General features: G+C 43.4%; 2 protein-coding genes across 2 annotated transcripts in view; one reads left to right on the top strand and one right to left on the bottom strand.

Moving 5' to 3' along the window:
- The window catches only part of UST (uronyl 2-sulfotransferase), a 123,034-nt gene extending 99,395 nt beyond the window's left edge, over positions 1-23,639 (bottom strand). The window contains exon 1 of the mRNA XM_080998578.1: positions 22,399-23,639. Within this exon, the coding sequence (XP_080854704.1) occupies positions 22,399-22,690 (292 nt within the window). The 5' untranslated portion in view covers positions 22,691-23,639. The remainder of the gene's footprint in view (positions 1-22,398) is intronic.
- On the top strand, positions 2,350-5,295 carry LOC308473020 (uncharacterized protein; the record flags this gene model as incomplete). The annotated part of the gene is made up of 2 exons (XM_080998267.1): positions 2,350-2,550; positions 4,238-5,295. Exon 2 carries the CDS (start codon positions 4,513-4,515, stop codon positions 5,293-5,295), a length of 783 nt encoding a protein of 260 aa, XP_080854393.1. The 5' UTR covers positions 2,350-2,550; positions 4,238-4,512.
- Positions 23,640-26,926: the final 3,287 nt, after the last annotated feature.

Here is a 26,926-nt window from a genome sequence, read left to right as displayed (position 1 = left end):
GGTAATTGAAGTCCCCCATTACTACTATCTCCCTTCTTTTTGCATGCTTGGCCATCTGTTCCAGGAAGGCATCATCTATGTCCTCCATTTGGCTTGGGGATCTATAGTAAACTCCCACAATGAGGTCACTGTTATTCTTCTCTCCCTTAATTTTGACCCAAATGCTCTCACTTTGGCTTTGAGGTTCTAAATCTTGGATCTCTTCACAGGTATACACATCCCTGACATATAACGCCACTCCTCCTCCTTTCTTGTCTGGTCTGTTTCTCTGAAATAGATTGTATCCCCCCATTATTACATTCCAAATGTGGGACTTATCCCACCAGGTTTCAGTGATGCCTATTATGTCATATTTAGTTTGCTGTACCAAGAGCTCAAGCTCATCTTGTTTATTTCCCATGCTTTGCGCATTAGTGTACAGACATTGAAGTCCATTAATCATTCCCCCGTGTCTCTTATTTAAGGATTTTTTCCTCCCACCACTAGGTCTGCGTGCTGTTTGCTCCATTTGGTCTATGACATTTGGATGATCATCTTCATCAATTGATAGACTCCTACCTTCAGGAGCACTGTCTCCCTCCCCCACATTAGTCAGTTTAAAGCCCTCCTGATGAGGTTTCTGAGATTTTTGGCAAAAACATTTCTCCCAACCGTTGTGAGGTGCAGCCCATCGCTTGCCAGAAGTCCATCTTCAAGAAACTGCAGTCCGTGATCTAAGAATCCAAACCGTTCCTGTTTACACCATTTGCGAAGCCAGCTGTTCACTTCCACTATTTTTCCCTCTCTCCCTGGGCCACGTCGTTCAACTGGGAGGACAGACGAGATGACAATTTGTGCATTTAATTGCTTCAATTTCCTGCCCAGAGCCTCGTAGTCTCTTTTGATCTTCTGGAGGCTATTGCTTGCAGTGTCATTGGTTCCCACATGAACCAAGAGGAAGGGGTATTTGTCAGTGGGTGTTATGATTCCTTGCAGTCGTTGAGTTACATCTTGGATCTTAGCCCCGGGGAGACAGCACACTCCCCGAGACATCTTGTCAGGCCCACAAATCACTGCTTCTGTTCCCCTCAGTAGGGAATCCCCTATCAGCACTACACGCCTCCTCTTAGGTTTGGTCGGGGTTCTTCCGTGAGCTGTCCGTTCCAAGGTCGCCTGCACATTCCCTGAGGACTGACTTTGCTGCTCATCTTCATATACCTGATTGACTGTAATGAGTGAGAGATCCTCAAATGGAGTCTGCTCTTCGTCTTCCATGCTAGGGGAGAGGACCTCAAAGCGATTGTGTATTTCTAAACAATCAGAGCGAACCCTGGGCCTCCTACTTCTTTGAGTCATGTTTCTCCATATATCTGGCTCCTGTGTTGGTGAACTAGCCTCCTTCTCAGGGGAGTCCCCTGTCACCTCCTTGGTGGAGACGGTGTGCTCTGTTGCTTCCAAGAAGAGCTCCAGCTCTCTAATTCTTTGGAGCGTAGCTACACGTTCCTCCAGTTGCTGGACTTTGTCTTTTAAGAGGGCAATCAACATGCAATTGCTGCAGGTAAAGCTGCCTGCAAGCTTTGGCAAGATGGCAAACATTGCACAGGAACCGCAGGCGACTGCAGCTGTTCCCTCCCCCTCCATCTTGAGAACGTGTCATTGGGGGTGGCTACAGCGGTCCTCCATCATAAAAAGCGTGAAGACAGGACAAATAACTCCCCCCACAAAAAAACCTAGGTCTCCCCCAACAAACGTTTGAGACTAGCTCCCCTAAATCTAAAAGATGGCTGTCTGTTTATGCCTGTCAAATTCCCAAGCTTATTATCGCAACTGGAAAGGACAAACATTTGAAGCAGAAGCAGAGATTTTCTGGATGTCCACGTCTAGTTAAGAGATATTAATTCCAGGAGTATTTAACTTTTTATAACATTACTGTTTGCTGGGAATTAAGGACAGCTGGGAAACCCCTTTAGTGACTAACAGACTAAGTGCATCCTCCTGCCAAGTTAAAAATGGTGGCAGTTCTCCGCCTTCACCCGAGTAAGGAACAGAAATATTTGTATGGAATAAAAAGAACTATGCTATAACCACAGGTCTGTCTGGAACAGCGTTAAAGGTCACATGCCTATGAGATGGAGAGCAGACTGAGCAGGCACACAGCCTCCAGCTCCTAGTCAACAATTCCCACTGTTGGGGGACTTCCGGCGAGGCAGCATGGCGGCTGCAACAGCAGAAAAGAGCTCCTGAAGCCAGCCAGAGTAAAAGGCTCTGTCTGGCCGACTCCCGGGCTCCCAGGACTGCTGCCGCCAGCACCGCCAGCGGAGAGGAATCGGGGGTGCCCGGGCATCTATCAAAGGAACCAAAACACCCCCCCCCCACGACTGAGATTGAGCCGGAAAGGCACCCGACCACCCCCCCAACAGCCAAGAGGAGCTCCAAAACCAGGAGGACAGTGGAGCTAACGCAAAGAGGGAGAAAGAAAGGGGGAGAGAGGAAGAAAAAGAAAGAAAGAAAAAGGAGCCCCAAATTTACCGCTGCTGCCCCCATCTCTGCCGACGGGAAAGCAGAGGAGAGGTAGGTAAGCACGGGAAGGCAAAAGAGGCTCCGGAAAAAAACAACACGTGGCTGAGCCCCACCGGGAGCTCCAGCGGCAAGGAAAACACAGAGAAGCCGCATAACAAAGGGGATCACAGAAAGGAAGAAACTACCTTCCCCCCCCCTTTTTTTAACCCCCTTTTTTTAACCCCTTCCTCCCCCCTTTAAAATATATATATATCTTTTTTATCCCTCCCCCCCCATATACCTACTTTTATCGCTTTTCTTTTTAAAAGAGGGGCCACTGCTGCTGCCACCCTTTATTTGAATCTTTATTTTTATTTCTATCTTTTCTACACACTATTTAAAGACACACTTTTCCACACACACACCCTCAATTTAAACCTCATTTTATTTCCACCTCAAACTCCCCTCTTAAGAATTAAAATGGCAGTACCCAGAAAACAGCCCTGAACCCTCACAGGCCATTTCCTGGGACTGCCACTTCGCCCCAGACTTTCCACTCTCTTTTACCTATCCTCTTTTACCTATACTTTACTCATTTTAAAAATAAAATAAAATAAAATAAAAAGCTCTATCTATCTATCTATCTATCTAAAGACAACCCCCCTTTTTTTTACCTTTAATTCTCATTTTTATCTTTTACCCGTACATTTTTAATTACTTTTTTACAAACAAAAAATAATAACAATAATTAGGGGGAAATATTATTTATTTATTTATTTAAAAAAACCCCATACAAATATTCCCCCCCCCTTTCTCTTTTTAAAGCCCTTTCTTTTCTATTTGTTGGCTTGTTCTTGAGGGGGGAATCTTTCGCCCCCAGCTACGACCACCTCTCTTTTAAAACAAAAATTTCCTCCATATCACTGCTATTGCTATTGATACTCTCCCCCTCAACTTCCCCCCCTTTTTTATTTTTCTCTCCCTTTTTGCTCTCCCCTCTCTCTCTTCACCCCTCCTCATTTTTTCCTTTTATCCCACCTTTCATTTTCCATCCCCAATTTTGTTTTCTATCCCTTTTATTTTTTAAAATCAACCCCCCCTTTTTAGCCTGTTTGTCAGTTTGTTTTTGAGAGGGGAGCCCTTTCCCCCCACCCCCTCTTTTAAAATAAGACTTCCCCCCATACCATTGCAGCAGCTCACCCTCCCTCCCTCCCCTCTCCCCCTCTCTTTTCTTCTCCTTCCTTTTCCCACCCTTCCCCCTCCTCCTCTCCTTTTCTCTCCCTCCTCCCTCTCTCCATCCCCCCTTCCCCTAAAGGAAACACATACACACATTCATATCACCCTATCATAATTTGCCCCCCTCATACTATAGCTAAAACTACTGCTGCATTCTAATACCGCTGATATTACTGTACTATCTCTCCTCTCTCTTTCAACTCTCTTTTTGTCTCTCTCTCTCTCTCTCTCTCTCTTCTCTTTTACTCCAATCTCCCCTCTCCCCCCCGCTTCCCCTCTTCTTCTTTCTTTCTTCTTTTTCTTCCCTTTTTTCTCCCTCCACACTTTACATATAGCCTATTTGTCTGTCTCTGTTTCTGAGCGCACTCCCAACCCCAACTTCCACCTTAACTGGACCCCAATACCCCTTTTGGGCATATACAACCCCCTCCTAAACACATATTTCCCCTGGCCCCACCCCTCTAATCTCTTGCATCTCTACCTGCTAACCCCCCTCCCTTTATATGAACTGTCTGTCCGTTAGTCTACCCATCTCTGCTTACCTGCCCCCCCCACCTTGGCGGCACTGCTGAGGCATCTACAAAAGCCCTAGAGAAGTTCTTAAAACACAGGCTAGAAGTGACACAAATTACCACCTAATCCAAACGCTCTGTAAAAGCCACCAGCCAACAAAGCCTGATCAGCTCAGCAACCCAACAATACCCAGGAATCACCACTGCCACAACTCCTAACCACCACACGCCCTACCCCAAGAGGACGCCAAGCCAACCTCAAACCAAAACCATCAGGGAGACCGAGATGACACCAACCAGGGAGATGGCAAACAATGCTAAGATGGTAACTCCCCTTCAAGATGATGACCACCCAATAACAAAACGAGATCTGAGGGAAATGGAAGCAAGATTAGAAGCACGATTAGAAGAAACACTGAAGGCCACAATGGCTCCCATGCAGGTACTAATCAACAATCTAACCTCCAAAGTGGAAGCTCTAGAGAACAAGAACCAAATGCAAGAAAGAATAATAGAGCAATACCGGGAGGAGAACGCACGTGTGAACAAGAAATTGGACGAACTGGTAAACCAAATGGAAGCAGAACACAGAGAGATGAAAATTAAGCAAGCCGACCTTGAAGACCGCAATAGACGTTGTAACATCCGCTTCCGCAACTTTCCTGAAAAAACAGAGGAGAAAAGCCCAGCAGACCTAATTATATGCTGGCTGAAAAACACAATCCCAAGCCTGAAACTTGAGGCAGATGACTTGGAGAGGGCTCACAGAGCCCTAAAACCTATGCCAAAACCCAGCGCCCCCCCCAAGAGACATCATTGTATGCTTCACACGCTACAAAAAGAAGGAAGAGGTATGGCACCACCTCAAAAACTCAACCAACCTTCGATATGGAGAAACCCCCATTCTGGCCTTACAGGACCTATCTCAGGATACCCTAAACCGGAGGAAAAGCCTGCGCCCATGCACCCAGCGTCTCCAACAAGCAGGGATCAAATACCGATGGGACTTCCCCTTCTGCCTCATTGTAACAACCAATACAACACAACACATGGCTACCAACATACCTGAGGCCCTGCAAATACTAAAGAACCTTGAACTCGACCTCCCACCGGAATGCCAACCGACAAACCCACCAAGTGACAGCCCCAACCACGAGGAAACAACAGCAAACAACTGGACAACGGTACAGAAGAAAAAGAAACAACAGAAGCGGCACAACAACGCAAACCAATACAGGCAAACATCATGCTCAGAACCGTCCCGCCGGCCATACGACACAAGAAACCAGACCAAGATTAACCAAACCAATTCATCGCAGATGGACAACCCTACAACAACAACAACAACAACCCCAGCTGAATGAAGCAACCAGGAAAAAAACCACAAACTGAAGGACTAGTGATTTCCCCCCCCCTTTCCCCCTCTCCCCCCCAAAACATAGATTTAGTTAACACCATCAACATCCCCCCCAGCCCCGCACCCCCACAGGAATCCCCACCCCAACACCAGTCCAGAGGACCTCAACCACATTCCCCATCACCCACACCTTCAACACCCCCATACTCCATACTAGGGAAAAACAACTCCTCCAACCTGAATAACACAACCCACAATCAGGCTAAAATCTGATACCCAACCAGCACTATGGTGGCACCAGAGTGTACCAGCACCCACATCCCCACCCCAACACACCAACAATGTTGCTCATAACATTGGCAACATTGCTTATGAACCTTATACCTGACAACGACGTTACAAAGTCACTTCACACTGTCTCACTGATCACCCCCTATCGCAAACAACAGGGGGGATGGCCTGTCCTTGAACACGGCCTTCCACACCAGCTGAGACCTAGGACCAACTGGCTAAATGCCAGATGGCCTAAAATACCCCAAACCAACACCTATATGACTACATATAGGAAACTCTCTACAACTTACCCCCTACTCTTTAACCCAAATCTTACTCTAATCCCATTAGCCCCCCACCCACCATACCCTAGGTCAGCGCAACCCCACTGGTTCTTTAAACAATACGAAGAGAGAGACACAAGACAACCCGAATGGGTTGGCAGGGAATCGCCCCACATAATAGATAAGCAAGATGGCTAACCTAAAAGCAATTACATTAAACGTGAGGGGGCTGGGAAACCCCATCAAAAGAAAACACATCACCTCATACATAAACACCATGAAACCACACATCACCTTCCTACAAGAAATACACAACCCACCCAAAGGCAGCAAACTCCTGAGCGACCCCCGCTTCAGTCAACAGTAGGTCGCACAAGGCTCAGGGAAAGCTCGTGGTGTAGCCATAATACTCAGTAGAGACCTGAACTTCACTGCCACAACAGTCCTCAAGGACAAAAAAGGCAGATTTATTTTCGCTAAAGGGACACTAGATGGCAAAATCAAACTGACAATCGGCTCCATATATGCCCCAACCACGAAACAATTAGAATTCTTCCAGAAGACACTAAACAAGTTCCTCTCCTTCTCTGAAGGGGAAGCAATCCTAGGAGGGGACCTCAATCTAAATATGAAAGGTATATCCCTGAAAGATATCCACCCCACAACCCCATGGGCAACCTTCCTCCGAAGGAAACCCCCAACAACCAGGAACTCTTACAAGTTACTAAAAATGCTAAAAAGCAGGGGTCTCTACGACATTTGGGGTGAGCAAAACCCGGGAGACATCAGCCATACATTCCAATCGGGACGCCATGATACAGTGTCCAGACTGGACAGCATTCTACTCACACAGGGTCTGATTCCCCTCAGTAGAATCAACAAACATAGGTAACATTAAAATCACAGACCACGCCCCAGTAGAAGTCATTGTTAAAATAGGAGAAGGAACACAAACCACCCCATCATGGTCCTTCAGTCCCATCCTAACTACAAACAAACAAATTAGAGAGAGTCTCACAAAAACCCTCCAAAACTACTTCAAAGAAAATGATGTAAACAATATAACAACCCCCCTCCTATGGGACGCAATGAAAGCGGTCACCAGAGGAGCTTGCATAAAAGAGAAAACATTCCTTAAAAAACAAACCTCCTCAAAAATTAGCAAAATAGAACAAGACATCACAGCCCTCTCATCACGCTACAAACAAACAGGATCTAAAAAACTCCTCAAACTTATAGAACAAAAAAGGAGAGAACTAGACTCCCTAGAAATTAACAAAACAATGATCAACATTCTACATTCTATACTCTAAACAACGTTTCTACGAATATGGAGGGAAAAACTCCAGATTACTAGCAAATAGATGTAGGAAAAAAGCACTCAAAACAAGAATACACTGCATCACCAAAAAAGACGGCAACATAACATTCTCCCCCGAAGAAATAACCTCAGAATTTGCAGAATTTGCAGAATTCTACTCCAACCTATACACCTCCCATAACCCACCAGAGAAGGAAATCAGAACATTTCTAGCAGACTGACCATGCCTACCCTAACTGATGAGGAACAGGAATTCATGGACAGCCCTATCACCCCAGAGGAAATAGATGCGGTCCTCAAAAACCTGAAACCACACAAAGCCCCAGGCCCAGACGGCTTCACAGCAGAATTCTATAAGAAATTCAAAGAACCCTTGATGCCCTACATGACCCGCCTATTCAACGACATCATAAAAGGGGGCCCCATCCCCAAAACCTGGACCCACTCCAAGATAGTCTCCATCCCAAAACCACTAAAAGGCAGCCTCAAAGTAGAATCATACCGCCCAATCTCATTAATAAACCAAGACTACAAGATATTCACATCAATCTTGGCCAACCACCTAAAAATCTTCCTACAAAAGTTAATAGCCCCAGACCAGACTGGCTTTGTCCCTGGCCGCAATATAACAGACCCCATCAGGAAACTACTGAACCTGATCGAACACAGCAAGGCAACCAAACTCCCATTGACAATTATGTCCCTAGACATCCTCAAAGCCTTTGATTGCTTGGAGTAGAAATACATATTAGCAGTACTAACTAACATGAAATTTGGCCCCAACTTCCTACAAATCCTCAAACAAATATACTCCCAAGCCTCAGCAAAATGCAGAACTAACAATATGGATTCTAACACTATAGCTATCCAAAGAGGCACGAAACAAGGATGCCCACTGTCTCCCTTCTTATTTATCCTGGCTCTGGAACCCCTAGCAATCCGCATCTGAGCAGCCACAGACATCAAGGGAGTGGAAATAAAAGGCAGAACCTATAAATTAGGGCTCTTTGCAGATGACCTAATGGTCACAACACCAGACCCCATAAGCACAGCAACCTCCCTAATCAGAGAACTCAACACATTTGCAATGGTGTCGGGCCTACAGGTAAATTTTACAAAGTCAGAAGCTATGTGCTTCAACACCCCTCCTCACACCCAAAAAGAACTCATGAAGGTCACCAAAATAAAACTTTGCCACACCAAGTTCAGATACCTAGGGGTACAAATAACCAGAAACCTCAATAAATTGTACCTCCACAACTACAAGCCCCTGTGGCGACAAATTAACAAAGACCTAAAGAGATGGAATAACATGAACTTCACTCTCTCAGACAAAATAGCCATGATCAAAATGATCACACTCCCAAAACTAACCTACCTATTCCAAACCCTCCCAATCTGGATCCCCTCAACCCAACTTTGCAGTTGGCAGAGAAAACTACACTCTTTCATCTTCTCACATAAAAAACCAAGAATAAGCCCCAAATACCTGCACCTCCCCACCTCAGAAGGAGGATAGGGAATCCCCAACATAGAAGCATATTACAATGCCAACCAAATACGCCACATAATCCCATAAATACTAGAAGATGGGACAAAACAATGGGTACACCTAGAGAGGGACACAATTGAAAACACCTGCACCACAACATACCCACTCCTCCTAAACAAACTAAAGAAAATTCCCACAACACTTAACAGGTACACACAGACCATGCTCAAAGCATGGAAAACACAAATAGGCAAACTATCTCCAACCCCATCCCCACTAATCCCCCTGGCGTACCACCCATTATTCCACCATGCAACACAAAACCTCAAGATAAAAACCTGGCGAACCAAAGGCTTATATCGCCTAATAGACTTTTATAAAAATAACAAACCCTTGTCAACACAAGAAATACAAGACAAACTAGAAGACACCCAAATGCCCTGGTTAACACAACACCAACTACATGCCCTCTTAAACAACCCAACAGTAAAATCAGCAGCAACTAGGCCCCTGATAACCTTCGAAAACCTCCTCCTAACAAAGGGAAACGGTAAAGGGATGGTATCCGCAATATATAAAATACTACTCCAAAATCCCGCAAATCCCTTAGATGCAATCAAAAAACAATGGGAGAATGACATAGGCTATGAGATTAACCCCACTCAATGGAGCAGAATGTGGTCTAAACCCCCCTTTAAATCCATATCAACGAAAAGAAAAGAACTCACACTGAAACTCACCTACAGGTGGTACCTAACACCAAGGAAACTAGCGCTAATACACCCAGGAACCTCACCAAAATGCTGGAGAGGGTGCACCTCCACAGGCACATACCTCCACATGTGGTGGGAGTGTCCCAAAATCCAACTATTCTGGACAACAGCCATACAAGAAATATGTAAAATAACTAAGCAAGTAATAGACATCACCCCAGAATTGGCCCTACTAAACATCTTCCAAGACAACAATGCCCATTTACACCACAAAGTACTCATAACCCACCTACTTTCAGCAGCCAGAAACACCATAACCAGACACTGGAGAGACCTGTCAGGAGTAAGCATGGACCAATGGTACCAAATAGTATGGGAAACAGCCCTACTAGAAAAATTAACTAATAAACTGAAACTGACATGGGGACAAACAGAAGAAGACGCCTTCACCCCGGTATGGCTCCCCTTTATCACATACACAGCCCAACAGGACAATGACAATAATCCACCAACAGCATACAAATCAATATGGCTAACCTGATCCAAAACACCCACCCACGTCACTCACACACGAAAACAAAGATCACCACAGCCAATCACAAGCAAACAATCACACCCTAGGCCAACCCCAACCTCTCTCACCACCAAAGGAACACAAGTGAACAACACAAGCAACGCTGACACCAAACTCTACATACATTAAACATAATAGAAACACCACCACCCGACCCCACCCCCATCCATCTTCCCTCTCTCCACCCCTCTTTCTTCTTTCTTTTTTTCTTTCTTCTCCCCCTAATGCCTCAACAAATGAAACGGATTTGTAAAAATGTTACATGAAAAAAAAAATACGAGGCACTACACTTCTGTAAAACAAGAAAATCCTTAATAAAATATTTTTTTAAAAAAACATGCCTATGAGATCAAGCACACAAGGGCTTAGATTTTGTTTCGTTTCTGAAGCTTAAAGCAGAGAGGTTAAGAGAAAATGGGAAGGAATACATTTTATTTTTTATTTGCAGAACTAATTTGGAGCGCTTCCCTGAGCAAGAGCCAAACGGAACTACTAAGACTGTCATACTGGCACTTTCTTTGAAAATACAGACCATAAATTTTGGTTTGTGATGCCAACCATAATTTTCAGAGGAATTAGTAACTACTTTCAAAAACAAAACTGCTAGGCTTCAGTTAGGGTTCTTTTAACACTTCTTACATGGAAACAAACTCCCAGTTATGAAGTTGAATAATATATTTTGCCAAAATGCCCATTGTATTATGCTTGTAATCCAAGATTAGCAACAAGCATGGATGAAATATTTTGCCAGTAGTTCACATTTGTCCATCCCTAGTGGCAAATGTAAAGCCAGGCTGGGGCCAGATGTATTAGACTGAGAAAACTTCTTCCACTAGCTCCTGCGCTTTGGTTTCTTTCTTCAATCCAGTCTTCTCTGGGGAAGAAATAGAGAGAAGCACTGGAAGAATGGAAAGAAGACTATCATGGCAGATGAGGAGAGCTCTTAACAGTGATGCATCTGCTCATTGCCGGTTAGTTACTGAAGTTCTTGTGCACATTAATAAGACATGTAAGCCTCTGATGATACACAGCTCTGTTCAAAGACTATCTGAGTGCTCGCTTCTCCTACTGGCTAGCATAACGCAGAGAGGGTGAGTCACTTTCACCAATTGTTCTCTGCACTTCTGTGTAACTTTTGAAAGGCATTTTCATGCCACACTACACCAGTTAGCTTCTGGACTATTGCCAGTTTTGAGTGCAAATGAATCACATAACCGCAGTTCCCATGCTGCAACCCTCCAGCCCTCACATGGAGGGGACACCCAAAGAAGGGCCTCAAGTAATGATCAAAGAGTCCATGTCAGTTCATATGGGGAGAAGTGGCCCTTGAGGTATTATAGTCCTGAGCTGTTTAAGGTTCATAACATCATCTGCTTAATGCAAAATTGCCCTAGCTCCCCGCAGACAAGCCAGAATGAGTGATAATGAACCTACCCTCAAATTTGTGCAAACAAATTGGCCAAAAATGCTTGGTAAACAAGTCATCTGGAAGCAAACTAAGATGCAGAAATCATTCCTGCCCTCACAAGCCTTGAACACTTCAGAAAGGTGATATGGCAAAGTTCCACTTTGAATGTTACAGAAAAGAGAGGAGATAGAGCAAGAAACAAACATTTCTGGACTGCCTGGTAAGACTGAAAGGTGTGTACAAAGTGGAAACTCTGGACTTCCAGTAACTGGACATCGTGGTTTTCACTTTGCAGTGTGGTGTCAAGTAAAGACATGAAGACTGCATAGCAGTGTTTCATCTCATTTCATAATCATTTTCACTTCAATTATCCTCAGGCCTATTCCAAATATTACATGTTCTTGCTACCCAGATGTTATGACACTAAACAGCTCCTACTCTCTCATCTTATGGAGAAGCTGGGTCGTTTGCTATAAGCAAGTTAATTTTTAACAGAATAATTAACTAATTAAATACTATGGCAGGTGTGACAAGTTAATTTATTATATTTACATATCACTTCACACATTCAGAGGAGTCCTGGATTGATTTACAGTAACAGAAAAAGGGAAAGAGCAATTCACATGTTGACACTGTTTTTATGATATCATGCTACATAAAGAAACCTAACTATTATGCTCAACATGTATTTCATTTATATATAGACTGCTATGGCTGGAGTTTATAAGAACATAACAAGAGCATGCTGGATCAGGCCAATAGCCCATCGTGTTCTCACTGTGTCCAACCAGATGCCTGTAGGAAACCCACACGCAGGACCCAAGCACAAGAGCTCTCTTCCCTCCTGGGGTTTCCTGCAACTGGTATTCAGAAGCCTTGCTGCCTCCAACTGTAGAAGCAGAGCACAACCACAACAGATAATAGCCTCCATGAATTTATCTGACCAACTGACCGGTGAGAAGTCTGCAAGTTTTGAACTCTGAAAAGGCACATATCACATTTATTCTTTTTCTGACTTTGTGGAAAAGGAGGGAGGGATTCAACTTGGTAACAGGTGAGCAGGAGGAGGAGAGAAAACGATGGATGCTGATCTGTGGCTGCCTGCTTTGTGCCTGGCTGATTGACAGCCGCAGGCCCACCCCCTAGCCGTCTCCATTTCTACATTGCATCTTGCCATACTACTAGTGCCATTTTGGTGGTGAATTCTCATTGTTGTGCTCTTTGATTGGTCTACCTTCATATCACCTGACCATTTCTCCTACTGCTCAGCTCCCAGTTCTTGTCTAAACTCACAACTGGAGACAGATTTCTGGGTGATTTTTGCACATGTGCCCCCAAGCCTGTACCTCTGTTTCAACAACCCCTAGGTATGCCTCTGACAATACCATTTTTGGCACTCTGCAGAATCACAGTATACAGCATAATAGAAGAGAATAGGGTCCAATATGTGGGTCAGCTTCACAAGCTGAATCAGAGTCAGAAACTGTCTTTCTGGAGAATATCTGACGTTGAAGGTGTGGTAAAGATTAGAAAGAAGGCATATGGGGTAAGGAGCATCAGTTCTGCAGAAATAAAACCGCTGGTGACCTTTAAAAAACATTTAATATCTGAAGTCAATGAAGGAAAGCAAAACTGGAAAAACAGAGCAGACCTTAATTAAAATTAAAAACCAGAAACAAGATTTATGTTAGGGGGCAGGCTTTATGTTGGGAGGGCAGAAAGACTGTACCTTTCATTTTCAGTTAAAACAATAACCCCTGTACAACACCCAAGAGGGAAGAGAAATGTATTCTAATCATTCTGATCAATCAGCCAGGAATAACACAGGGAAACCCACCCATATATTTGGCACAGAATGCTATTCTACCATTAAGTAAATTCAACAGGACATTAATACTGCAAGCCTTGCATTCTAAGGCACATGTTCTGCCAACTTGTGATCTGTGCCAGGACAGGAACACCTAATAACTTATCTAAACATACTTCATTTCCATTCAGGCTATACTCAAATCAATCAGTCCTAACACTCTTCATTTTACATGGAATTTTAAGATAGATGATACATTTCTGGATTATCTTGTGCAAATAGAAACATGCCAAGATTCATCCCAAATTCATAGTATAAACCACAGGCAGCCAAAACTTTAATCAAGGTTACAATTCTCTCAGGGATTTCAATATGAAAATAATTTTTAAAATAAACTACTATCTTTTCTAGTGCTTATGTTTGGGTTTTTTTGCTGTTTAAATCACTAAACTACTATATTTTTAAAAGTACTACAAGGGAAACCCACAAATTTATTACTGAGCAGGCACCAAAATATCCAAATGGTTTTGTGTCTTATACTTTTGAGATGGTTTGATCTTTGTCATCTTTAATAATTAGTTTTATGGAGGCTATGATTTTGTATTTTACACTCTGCATTTTGTTTTTCTTGGCTGGTTGAGCACAAAAAACATCTGAATGACTGACAACTAAGGCAATATCTATTAAAATGTGAAAACTTAGAGAATGAACTGGTCTCTATCTGTCCTGTACATTGTCCCTAAGCATCTGAGCAAAATACTGAATGGTAAATTTACATTTGCACAGAACTGAACCTTTTCCAAAATTCATTGGATGAATTGAAAAACTGGAAAGTGTTGAGCATTATTAGGGTAAACTAAACCCATTATCTGCTGCCCTCAGTCCATTATATATGTAAACACCACCACAGCCAAACATGGCAGTGAGCAGTGTGCATGTGGTAGTATTCTAAGTTGCCCTAGACATTTTCCTGTAGAACAGCTTTAAAGTATTTTGAATAAATAAAAATTTAAAATGTGAATCACTTTGAAAATTCAGGATTCATTCAATAACCATGGTTTCCCACTAATTCATAAACCAGTAAGTCCTCTGACACCCAAACTCTGTAAACTGATTTGTTTGAACTATGATTTGAGGAAAAAGAAGGAAACAACAGTGACAGACCTTGGCTTGTTATCTCCTCCTCTCCTGTGATGAGATGAGTGGAGAGAAAAAGCATGCAAGCAAAAGGCTTATATATGTAGGCTTATTTATATACTTGGAAAGCATCATTTCCCAGTATGTCTGAATCAGGCCAGTAGCACCACACAGAATAAAAATAATTAGGCATGAGCAGTGAGGAAGCCAAGTTTGGTGTCTACACCAAATTGTTAGGGAGGTTAAAACAAAAATGGAGTATGAAAAGTTCCAAAATTATATTTCCAAATTGGGTGAATGGGTAGTAAAATGGCCAGTGTAATTCAGTGTAAGTAAGTGTAAAGTGATGCACATTGGGACAAAAATCATAATGCTACTTATATACAGTGGTACCTCGGGTTAAGAATTTAATTCGTTCCGGAGGTCCGTTCTTAACCTGAAACTGTTCTTAACCTGAGGTACCACTTTAGCTAATGGGGCCTCCCGCCACCGCACGATTTCTGTTCTCATCCTGAAGCAAAGTTATTAACCCGAGGTACTATTTCTGGGTTAGCGGAGTCTGTAACCTGAAGCGTCTGTAATCCAAGGTACCACTGTACTAATGAGATCTGAACTGGCAGCGACTGTACAGACATGAAATCTTGGAGTCATAGTGGATACGGATATATCAGTGATGACCCAGTGTGCAACAACTATGAAAAAGGGAAATTCCATGTTAGCACTCATTAAGAAAGGGATTTAAATGAAAGCTGCCAATATAATGCCATTTTGTATAATGTCATATGGTGCGACCACGCTTAGAATACTGTGTACAGTTCTAGTCGCTTCGCCTCAAAAAGGACACTATGTTCCAAAAAGAGCACCCAAAACAACCAAGAGGCTGAAGAAAACTGCCATGGGTAAAAGCTGGAGCTTTCTAGGTTAGCAAAATGATGGAGTACAGTGGTACCTCGGGTTACGTACGCTTCAGGTTACATACGCTTCAGGTTACAGACGCTTCAGGTTACAGACTCCGCTAACCCAGAAATAGTACCTTGCGTTAAGAACTTTGCTTCAGGATGAGAACAGAAATCGTGCTCTGGCGGCGTGGTGGCAGTGGGAGGCCCCAGTAGCTAAAGTGGTGCTTCAGGTTAAGAACAGTTTCAGGTTAAGAACAGACAAATTCTTAACCCGAGGTACCACTGTATACAATACAGACGATACAGACCCAAAAATGAACGACAGACGAGAGAAAGCACGTATTCATGTAACACATGGCTAAAACTATGGCATCTGCTCCCACAGGATGGAGGGGTGGCCACCAACTTAGATAACTTTAAAAGAAGATTTGACAAATCCATGGAGCATAAGGCAATCAATATCTACTCCTCTTTGGATGCAGCATACCTCTGTATACCATTTGCCGGGTATCACAAGTGGGAAATGACTGTTGCATTTATATTCTTCTTGTGGGATTCCCATAAGCATCTGGATGGTCACTGTGGGAACGGGATGCGACACAAGATGAGCTTTTTGGTCTGATCCAGCAGGGCTCTTATGTTCAAAGTATTATTTATGTAATGAAGTTGCCTAGTAACATTTGGCACTACTTCCCAGGCTGCTTTAAATTTAAATCTTCTATAGCTATTCCCCCTTACATTCTACAGGTTTTTAAAAGAAATATAAACAATTGTGTGAGCCTGAAAACCCACCAAAGCACCTCTTCTGCACTCTAGCCCATGCAACAGATAACGGTGGTAGGGGGCAGTAGGTGACAAGAGCAAGCACCCAAAGGAAGTGATAGGAAAGCAAAAACCTGAGTAAAATGGGAAAAATAGTGAAACAGGTTACAGGAGAGATAAAAGGTACAGCAGGAGAGGAATGTAGCTAACAGAAACTCACTGCCCAAGGTGGCAGAGAAAATCATGCCATATAAATGTAAAGGTGTCTGGAGTGCCACACTGTTTATAAGGTAGTTACATCTCTTCTTGTTTAAACAGGCACAGCTGAGCAAAATACAACCAAAATAACTTTACATATAAAAATTCTAATGTCACCGGGAGGAGCATAAAAAGGCATACACCGGAGAAAGCAGTTTTGGTGTACTGCAGGTTGGATGCACATCTTTACTACTCCGTACTTAAGAGAAATTGAAGTGCCAAGAAAACCAAAGAGTTTCCTACACATTATATGATAACAGTACCACAACACATTAAAAAAGAAAAGCCATTTGGGGAAGGGAGAAATTAGATCAGAGAAATGACTCTTTTCAGACCCAATGCTTTTTCTGGCCAATTCCATCAGCGGTCATAAGTGATTTCAAATGTGTGGTTTGTACACTTGGGAGGGGGGATGTCAAGCAGTGAAACAGAAGGCAGGCACATAAAGAGCTAGGCATTCCCTCCCTCCCCAAACACTTCTTTAGTCTAAAATCTACAGTCACTATCTGCTTCTGAACAGATGTTTCTATTGCGTAATTACTTCCTGCAGATTATGTGTGCACAACTACTCACTTACAGTATCTTTTGGCATGCAAATATATGTGGACTAAGTGGGGTGCATTCTTAAGGCTGATTGAACTGGAAGCCTATAGGCAGAGTTTGTTTCAATTTAATTGTACAGCGCAAGTGGTTTTAGTCACTTTTATATATATCTGACACCTCCAATAAATAATGCTTTGAAATGTAACCCTAGAATTCCCCCAGATATACAGAGAAATTAATCAACCCGAAAAGAGGTTCAGCACAGAAAAAGCAGAAAACGACAACATGCTTTGGGCAGTGAAAATTTGCTGCAGCTCTTCTCACCCTAGATATCTTTCTGAAGGGGTTGTAAACTTATTTCTCAATGACTCCTTGATTGCAGCAACTGATTGTAATGTATTACTCACATTTAAAGCTGGAGTTTTAAAGCCTCTAGCTTCTTATTGTCTTAAATTTTCTTCTCTAGCAACCGTACAAATCTACATTTGTAGTGCATCTACAAAAAGTGAAGGGAAGAGATTTCCTTACAGGTATAACTAACTTCAACCATCTGTTTCCACACAATGAATTTCCATGAAGAAGTAGTCCAGTAAGGATTGAGATGCAGTGGTACCTCTGGTTAAGAACTTAATTCGTTCTGGAGGTCCGTTCTTAACCTGAAACTGTTCTTAACCTGAGGTACCAATTTAGCTAATGGGGCCTCCCGCTGCGGCTGTGCCGCGATTTCTGTTCTCATCCTGAAGCAACGTTCTTAACCCGAGGTACTATTTCTGGGTTAGCGGAGTCTGTAACCTGAAGCATCTGTAACCCGAGGTACCACTGTGGTTAAAAACAAACAAACAGAAGACACTGTTCTTACACTGTGCAACTAACAGAAAATCAGTCATTGTAGTTTTCAGATCATCTATGTGCTAAAGCCTGCTTTTGAGAGTACTGTGGACGTTTAATATGTCTCTCTGTAAAGTAACACTTAAGTGAGGGACAAACCCTTACCTTCAGGCAAGAATATGAAATCCTGTAGGTGACTGGGGCAAGAAAGCACTTTTTCTCCTGTATCTGTGATTTGAATATGCATATTTTTTATTCAGCAAACACTTACTGCATTATTCAAGGCTGGTGAAGTACCTATAGTAACAGACTGAATCAAATTTTTTCTTCTTTACCAAAATAATAGTACAGAGAAATCTAGAGGACTGATGCATACTACAACTTGACTGATGTTCATTCCAAGTATGACCTCAGATGAACAATACACATCTCTGCAAATTCAGGAAGGCAGTGAGAGAACAAATATGTACATACCATCCCCAAAAACAGACACTTCACATAGGGTTTCATAGCTGTAGGAACCATGTGATTTATGTATGTACAAGGATCAAAGAGTAAAGCACCAAATGCTGGTATGTATGAACTGGTGCATGTACATGATGCACATCTTGCCTCATGGCCCTCCACAGAGGTCACTTGTAGGAAGCTGGAAACAAGCAGCCCCTTTTAGATTGAGATTTAATAATTTTCATACCAAGGACAATTTGGGCCTGGCAGCCAATGAGGCGCTATCTCTGCAGAAGCAAAGTGAAGATTTTGCAGGGAATAAGATGTATATGTTGCAGCCTCTCTCTTCCAACCTTCAGCATTCATGGACATGCACACACCTCACACAAGACACAGCCTGCTCTGCTGTTTGCCTTTCATTACTCCTGTGAGGTTTCCCCACTGGTTACCAGAATTAATTTTCTGACCACATCCAGCAACCAATTTATGGCCTAATTTAGCTAGGCTCAATTCAAATTTAAGTTTGTTAGTGTTTATAACTTGCATCCTAAGCTCCAACTGTCTGTATGTCAGCTAAAAACGGAGGGGAGAGAGAGATACTTAACTAGATGATACTCAGGATCCCTTCCAACTCTATAATTTTATAATTCTATAAAGAAATTATAAAGAAATTCTATAATTTTGAATTTCTATAGCTGGCATCACTGATATATTGTTTTCACCTGTGCAACAAAATGCTATGCTTCTATTATGCAGCTTTTAAAATAGTTTTGAAACCAACATGTTCCAGACTGACGTTACACAATACATCTTATTTCAATGCCAATTCTCATTTCCTGATTTTAACTGATCACCATTGTATTTTCTTGCTTCTTATTACCAATTAGCACAGTATGTTGCCGTTTCATTGCACAAAACCAGAAGAAAACCCAAAGCACATTTTTACTTCCAAATATTTTATAATCCCTTCTTCCCCCCTGCCCTGCTCCCAACTCTTTTGCTTGCAGTCTTCAAGCCAGAAGTCTGGATTGCACTGTTTTGATTGGGTATCACTTATTTCTGCTTCAGGAAACTAGAAGTTCAGTCCCTGCAACCCCCTGTGGTTTTCCCAGCCACATACTTTAGAGAGATTCACATTCCTTCAATAAAGTCTTCAGTGTTAAATGCATTCAGGAGGCACAGTGATTTGGAAACTACCAAAAGTCACAATTCGGGGCAACAAATAAAGAGAAGCTTTAATCATTTTAATTGGTGTTTACCTAGATTGTCATTTTTAATTACTGTAGATCACCTTGGGAGCAGAAAGGCAATTCATAAATACTTTCAATAAATTAAAATACATGTTATTTCCATTGCTGAAGGAGGAGAGGGGCAGAGCTTCTTGAAAAAATATCTTAGCAGAAAAACTGTATTACAGGCACAAAGATGTGATAACTGGTCCTGACAATGCATCCACCAAATCCGAAACAACCCTATTGAGAATAAAGTAATTCAGAAATAGGTACTGCAACATGGGCACATACAAAACAACTATCAGTAAATGGTGCTGCAAGTGAAACAGAGGCTACTGGAATTCGAAATGAAGATAGAAGATAGTGGGGTGTGTTATATATACTGTGAAGACACAATGGTGTCTATATTAACTGAGCAATCCTACCTCCCAGCCATAGTTAATGAACAGAATAGCAGAGTTACAACTGCAACTGTAACCCTGCCACTTGTGTGGGTCAAGGCAGAAAGTAGGGGGAGGGCAGTAAAATTGCCTCCAAAAATTGCTGCACCAACATTGGGCTGGCACAGCAGAGAAGCCTGGATCACGCTCCACACCCTTGCAAATAACAGGATTGGCTTATGTTCCAGCAGACCCTTGGCAGCCCAGCTCACCCCCCTTCTGCTCCCTGAAACAGCCCATTTTGAGGATTTACATTGGCTACTGCCAATGACAATACCACCACTGGTAGGTTCCACCAATGCTTTCAGTGGACACACCGCCTTCCCCCCACCCTCAGAAACTGCAACCACGTTCCAACTTCTTCCAGCAGAGCAGTTTGAGGGTTAGGATTGTGCTACCCATTACAATGCAGGGTGGTAGACGCAAGGAAGCCCAACAACAAAATGCAAGAGAAAGAATGGCAAAGAGAAAGGAAGTGAGCAGTTGAAAGCTGGGCATGTGAGGTTATGAAGGACTATTTAAAATGCAGAGATTTTCTAAAAGAAATTTCAGAAAGAAACAACCATATAAACTGTGACGTGTCTGCATCTTCTCTATGCACGTGCCAGTGATACAGTTAAAAAGCACCAGTGTGGTGTTAGCAGTTAAGAGTGTTGAACTAGAACTTAGAAGACCAGAGATCAAATCCCCACTTGGCCATGAAGCTAGGTGGGTGAGCTTGGGCCCATCTCTCACAAGTAGCCTACCTCACAGGGTTTTTGTGACGATAAAATGGAGAATCGGTGAAACCATGTATGCCCCCTTAAAGGAAATGTGGGAAACAAATGCAATAAGTAGCATATAGAAGGCTTGTTTACACATAAGTAAAATCCCAGGAAGCTGCTACGTGCGAAATATTCCTTAATAAGTGTAAGTGCTCATGTTGGAGAAGAAATGAAGCAGCAATGTAGCTGCTGTCCTGCTATGGCCAGTTCAGCCCAATTGTAATATGTTGTGCTCACCACCTTTCACTGTGCTCTTGTAAAATTATTTTTTTAATATTCATTGTAGCCAACTTAATCCAGCAATACTGTCATTTGAATTGCCAGCAGTCTCTTAATTTTAACTGTCAGTCCACAGCTCACATTTATTTTACCACTGGGACTGGCTGTGAACCACAATGATTTATTTTATGGTCAGGCCAAGGGTGACCTTAAGGACACCCTCCTCCTCCTCCTTCTCCTTTCTCCAACACACATGCAGGCAGCTCCTCCAACACTCAAATAGAAAGTCCCCACATGGAAGATAAGAAGAGTGCAAATGAACAAGCATGCCAGCTGCTCCTGCTAAAGAAATGGGTTCATTTAGGCTAGTGGGGCGGGGGGGGGGATCACCATTGACAATTTTCAAGCATTTAAAAGACTATAGGGGGGCAGATGGGGAGAACTTTTATACCGAATGCTGGAGGAAGTATTTTGTTCTAGAATAGCAGTTTGTCAGTGGAACATGCCTAAGGAGACAATGGAACTTGCTGCCTTGAATTAAAAGGCTGGGCAGGCATCTGCAGTGAATGTCTGGAGTATATCTTACTCTTACCTCAGGACTTGCATGCTGGACTGAACCAGAGCTGTGGAACCAGGGCAGGTGCTGTTGGACTAAAACTCCCACCAACCCCCTAGTTTGACTGCTGGCCATGTTATGATGAGGGTTGGAGTCCGACAGCTGGAGGGCCACGGGTTCCTCATCCCTGGACTTGACACTACCAGACTATATAACTGCAAAGCAAGTGAACTTTCAATGCCTTGATCAAAAGCATCATTTTCTGTACTATTAGCAGCAGCAGCTATAATAAAAGGGACCCCACTTCCTCCTTCATACGGTCTAATGGAATACGAGAGGGACGAAGGGGCATGCAACCGAAATACTCCAAGCCACTCTTCCCAGCTGCAAAAGTTTTCAAACATTTCGATTCAAATGCGACCATTTACCAACGCAACCGACCGCTGCAGGCGCACAGCTACTCGGTAAGGCGGAAACACTTCCCTAGTGAGGAAAAACATGTCACTTGCTCATGCATGTCTGTGTTGGGAACAAACGCCCCTCCAACCCTTACCAGTAGAACTTAGACCCCCTCACTAGGCAGAATGGTAAAGACGCCAATTTGGAAGTTGGTTGGATGTCTCCTGACAGCGGGCAGCACTACCAACTTCGGAGAACTATAGCACACACACCGTCCAGCAAGGGTGGGGAGAAGCCAGACCCCTTAACGAAGACGGCTCGCTTCACAACTCCCCACACAAGCCCACGAGGCGCTACCGGTTTGCTCTTCACCCCCCCACCCCCTTTCCCCGGAGTCCTCCTCCTTCCTCCGGCGGCAGCAGCAGCAGCAGCCCCCCTCCCTCCCTGCGCCCTCCTTACCCAGATAGTGCCTCAGGTCCAGCAGAAAGCGAGGGGCGCCCCCGTTGAGCTGAAAGAAGAGGGAGCCCAGGCAGAAGAGCAGCAAGGCGGCCATGCAGAAGCCGTAGTCGCGCAGGGAGAGGAAGGGCAGCAGCGAGAGGGGCCTCCGCCGCCGCCAGCCCGCTCCCTGCCCGGGAGCTCCCGCGGCGGGCGGCGGGGCCACATGAGGACGGGGCTCCGGGAAACCCGCGCTGTAGCGCGGCGGCGGCGGCAGAGGCAGCGGCGGCGGCGGCACAAGCAGCAGCTTCTTCATCGTCGTCGTCGGCGCCCCCGTCTCTTCCTTCGCCGCCGCCTCCTGCTCAGACAGCCCGCCGGGCAGAGCGCATCCTCCATCCGCCTGCTCCGCTCCGACTGCCCGGCGTGAAGGTGGGGGAAAGTTCGCCGGAGGCTCAGGCGGCTTCCCTCCTGCCCATTGCCGGCTTCGCCCGGGTGCCGGACGCCCCTAGGAGCGGCTGGAGGAGGCGGAGGCGGCAACCACCATCCCCCTCGGAGGCTCCTTGGCGGGGCTTCCTCTTCTCCGCTGCTTCTTCTTCTCCTTCTCCTCCTCCTCCGCTGCTTCGTTCCCTTTCTCTTCGCTCCAGTGTCAGGTTACAGTTCATGCACGACGGACCGGTGCCTGCAACTCGCTGCGAAAAAGTTGTTTGCGTCTCTCGCTCTCGGCCTCAGCCCCGCCGCCACCTTCCTCGCCTTCTCCTCAGCCCGCCCACCCCCTTCTCTCGCTCTCTTGTTGCCGAGAGGCGGCCTTTATTCGCCGCACCAGCGACCCCTAGAGGCGGCCTTCTGGCGCCGACATCCCGGCGGGGCCCGGAAACAAGCGCATGTACAGAGTGCAGAGCTCAAACTCCTTCTTCCCGAGTGAACTCCTCCGCTTGGCGCCACAGGCGGGCCTCTCAAACCCCCTCGGTTCTTTCTCTCACTACTTGCCGCTATATCACGTTCGTAGCTCTCCTCCCTAGTGCCCTTAACTTAGCACTGCCTGGAAAGCCCCTAAAGCCAAAACAAGGGTTTGAAACTGGACTGTAGCCAAACGCTATTAATCCATGCGAAAACTTTACTGCAGTTCACATTGGGAACTTTCACACGTGACACTAATAGTGTGAGTGCCATGGGGGGTGCCTTATAGTGTAGGTTTATAACCATGTAGGCCTGGCAGACAGCATATGTCGGAGGAACTGCAATCATCACAATATCTACATAACTATAAAAAATAAAGCAAATGTTCAGGTTTTTATACAGCTGCTTTGTGCCATGTGCAATGGTACAGATTTCAGGGTTCGGAACTGGGAAAGAATCCATTTTACGGTCTTTATGTGAGATAAGCAAGTTATATCTCTATAGAGCCAATGTGTAAGTAGAGTGTTGAACTGGGGCCTCAGAGGCCCAGGGTTCAAATCCCTATTCACTTAGGAAACTCACTCTCACCCTAACCCACCTCTCAGGGTCCCTACCTGCTTCTACCCCTTAAAAAGTGGTTCATGGGTGTTGGGAGACCAACAACAGCACAGGATATCGTTCAGGGAGGGTTGCAGAATATCTGGAAGATTTCCATAACAATGCAAACGACAGTGCTTTCTGCTAGCTCAAATCCACGACTGTATTCAATTGACTGTATTCAAAGGTGAAAACCTTTACTTGATTTTTCTGCAAATACCGCCACTGCTAATGCCATAGGAGCAGGTCATGACAGCTTTTTCTGGACAGTTGCTATTTGGTTACTATGGTGATATCCAACCAAGTCATACTCATAGTAAACCCACTGAAATTAATGAACTTACTCATGTCTGATTATTTGAATGGGTCTATTCTAATTAGCACTGGATAGCAGGCTATATTTGCATTCATTCTTGTACATATAACCTTCAGGTAATTGCCTTGACAAATGCCGATGTGAATCTGAATGTTCTTAAGCTGCAAATACAATTCTGTTCAAAACAATTTTGTATAAAACCGTGGAACTTATATAGGAGCAGGGTGGGGTTTTTTTTAGAAAAACTTGTTTTTTTTAATTAATGTTTTGAATGCTCCCTTTCATTTTAAATCCGCCACTCTCATGCTTCAAGCTATTTTTTTCAGACATTTAATACTAAAACAATAAGAGAAACTGTAGTTATCATTTTTGTTAACTCCTATTCCTGAGATATCAAAGCAAACACTTAAATCCTCTTTTCCAGTAGAAGATGATAAACATCTGGAAGAACATTTATAGGAAATTGCCCATTAGACTCTGGCAGCAACACTGAAATTATGCAGGAACTCTAAAACAAAACAAGAACTTAAACAGAATGAAACAAAAAGATGAAATGCAATTGGCATAAAGAATAAAGCTTATTTATAGTAAAATATCTGACAAACACTTTGAAGTGGTAGAATACGATCATTTTGTTTACCTACCTATAATGCTCTGTTAATTTTGTTCTTAATCGACATCCAAGCTCTCATTCTGGCCTGTTTTATTTTTGTACAGCCTTTGTACAGAGTCAAATATTTGGAGCAAAAATTACTACTTGCCTTAATCATTAGCAGATGCTTGACTTGAACACTTTAACTGTAGAACTTAAAGTCCAAATCATCCTTTAATAAAGGAGGGGCAGCATAATGTGGCTTTTCTTTTCCTTGGTAGATATCTGAAAACCTCCATCATAATGATACAAGTTTCTAATTAAGGTACAGTAGTACCTCGGGTTACAAACGCTTCAGGTTACAAACTCTTCGGGTTACAAACTCTGCTAACCCACAAGTAGTTACCTTGGGTTGCGAACTTTGCCCCAGGATGAGAACGGAAATCGAGTGCTGGCGGCATGATATTGGACTTGAGCCTTTAGCACCTAGCCTTTGGAACTCCCTCCCATTACATACCAGGCAGGCACTGTTTCTATTGTGTATTTAGCATCTGTTGAAAACTTTCCCCTTTCAACAAGCATTGTAAGTGGAGGTTTTTTATCTCAGACAGTATCAATTGGGTTAGAAATTACTTTTCATAGAATCATAAAGTTGTAGAGTTAGAAGGGATCCCGGGGTCATCTAGTCCAACCCCACTGCAATGCGTAAATCTGAGCATGCGGTCCTTCATCCAGTCTGAAACCATACCAGACCCTGCTTAGCTTTGCAAATGTACAGCGGTTTTATTGCTGCACCACTATAAATAAATGTTTTTAAATGTTTTGGTATATGTAATTGTTTTAGATACATTTTATTGTACTGTGAAATTGCTTCATAAGAAGCGGTTCATAAATTAATTAAGTAAATGAATAAAAACACAGCAGGTCACAGGCAGTCTTCACATCAGAAGTGCAATGAACCACTCTGAGTCACAAGCCCAATTTAACCACTTGAACAATAAGATATTATTAAGGAAAATACATCTGAAAATAGGCAATAAACTATGACCACTACACTGTTCCACCTCTGAATGCCTGCAGATGAAAATAGCTAAAGCAGGGTATAAAAATGTATTGGAGTGATTTTATTTTTGAGAATGTTGCTCATCATTTTTTTCTGTGTACAGCCCAGCCACCTCTTGGTGAGGCCTTAATCAACACACTGTCTACATGATCCCTTCTAGACTACAGCTCTCGTTATCCCTAACCATTGACTGTGCTATCTAGGGCTCAAAATCAAGGTCCAATATTGGCTAGTTATACACCCTCTATCTACCATCATTTGAAAATAAAGCCATATGACCAATTTATAGCTTTCCAGTTAATGAGCCTTAACAGCTGTTTATCTAGTAGTCATTCATAACGTAATACCAAATTGTAAATTAACATACCCTTGGGATCAGTCAGGTCCACACTGAGGTGTCAGTTCTTTTGGGAAACCTGTTTATCTTTCATATTAAAAACAACAACAACTTCCAAATCTCTGGGATATGTTCATTATTGGAGATGACTGCAGATCTCTACGATAATTCTCAATTCTTTTTCAAATATGGGCCTTTTACCTGTCAGTGAGACATAACTTTGTCCTCTCAAATTCTGTATGATATGTAGGCTTTTAATAGCATAACCCTATACATGACTACTCAAAAGTAAGTCCAGGTAAGTGAGTATAGAATTTCAGCCTATGCAGACTTACTGAGTAGTCCCTTCTTCAGCAGGACTTGTGTCTGAGTAGACATGCATCGGAATATGCTGTGTAGGACAGTTTCTATCTATTTGAGCAGCTGAGAGGGCACTTTGCAGCACATTTTGCAACCACATTGGCTGAGCTTTACTAGGATATTTAATTTTCACCTGAAACCTCTGAAAAAAATAATTTTGAATTTCTGTTGACTATCATGTGAGGTTTGCTACTCATTTAATTATTATATTGCACCATTACAGAGGCTGATTTTAGCGGTGGAAATTGAAGTGAGAAACTGTACTTTATGCTGACATTTTAATCAGGAAGACGTACTACTCTTTTGGACAGTTCTGATTTGTAAAATCCATGATTACATCATTTGCAGAGCCTGACATCTGGGGATAATTGGCTAATTTATTACACATTT

This window comes from Podarcis pityusensis (genome assembly GCF_964106645.2).
Source record: "Podarcis pityusensis genome assembly, chromosome: 3".
NCBI classification, from domain to species: domain Eukaryota; kingdom Metazoa; phylum Chordata; class Lepidosauria; order Squamata; family Lacertidae; genus Podarcis; species Podarcis pityusensis.
The sequence above is the reverse complement of the archived record's forward strand: the minus strand, read 5'-3'. Positions and strand labels throughout refer to the sequence as shown.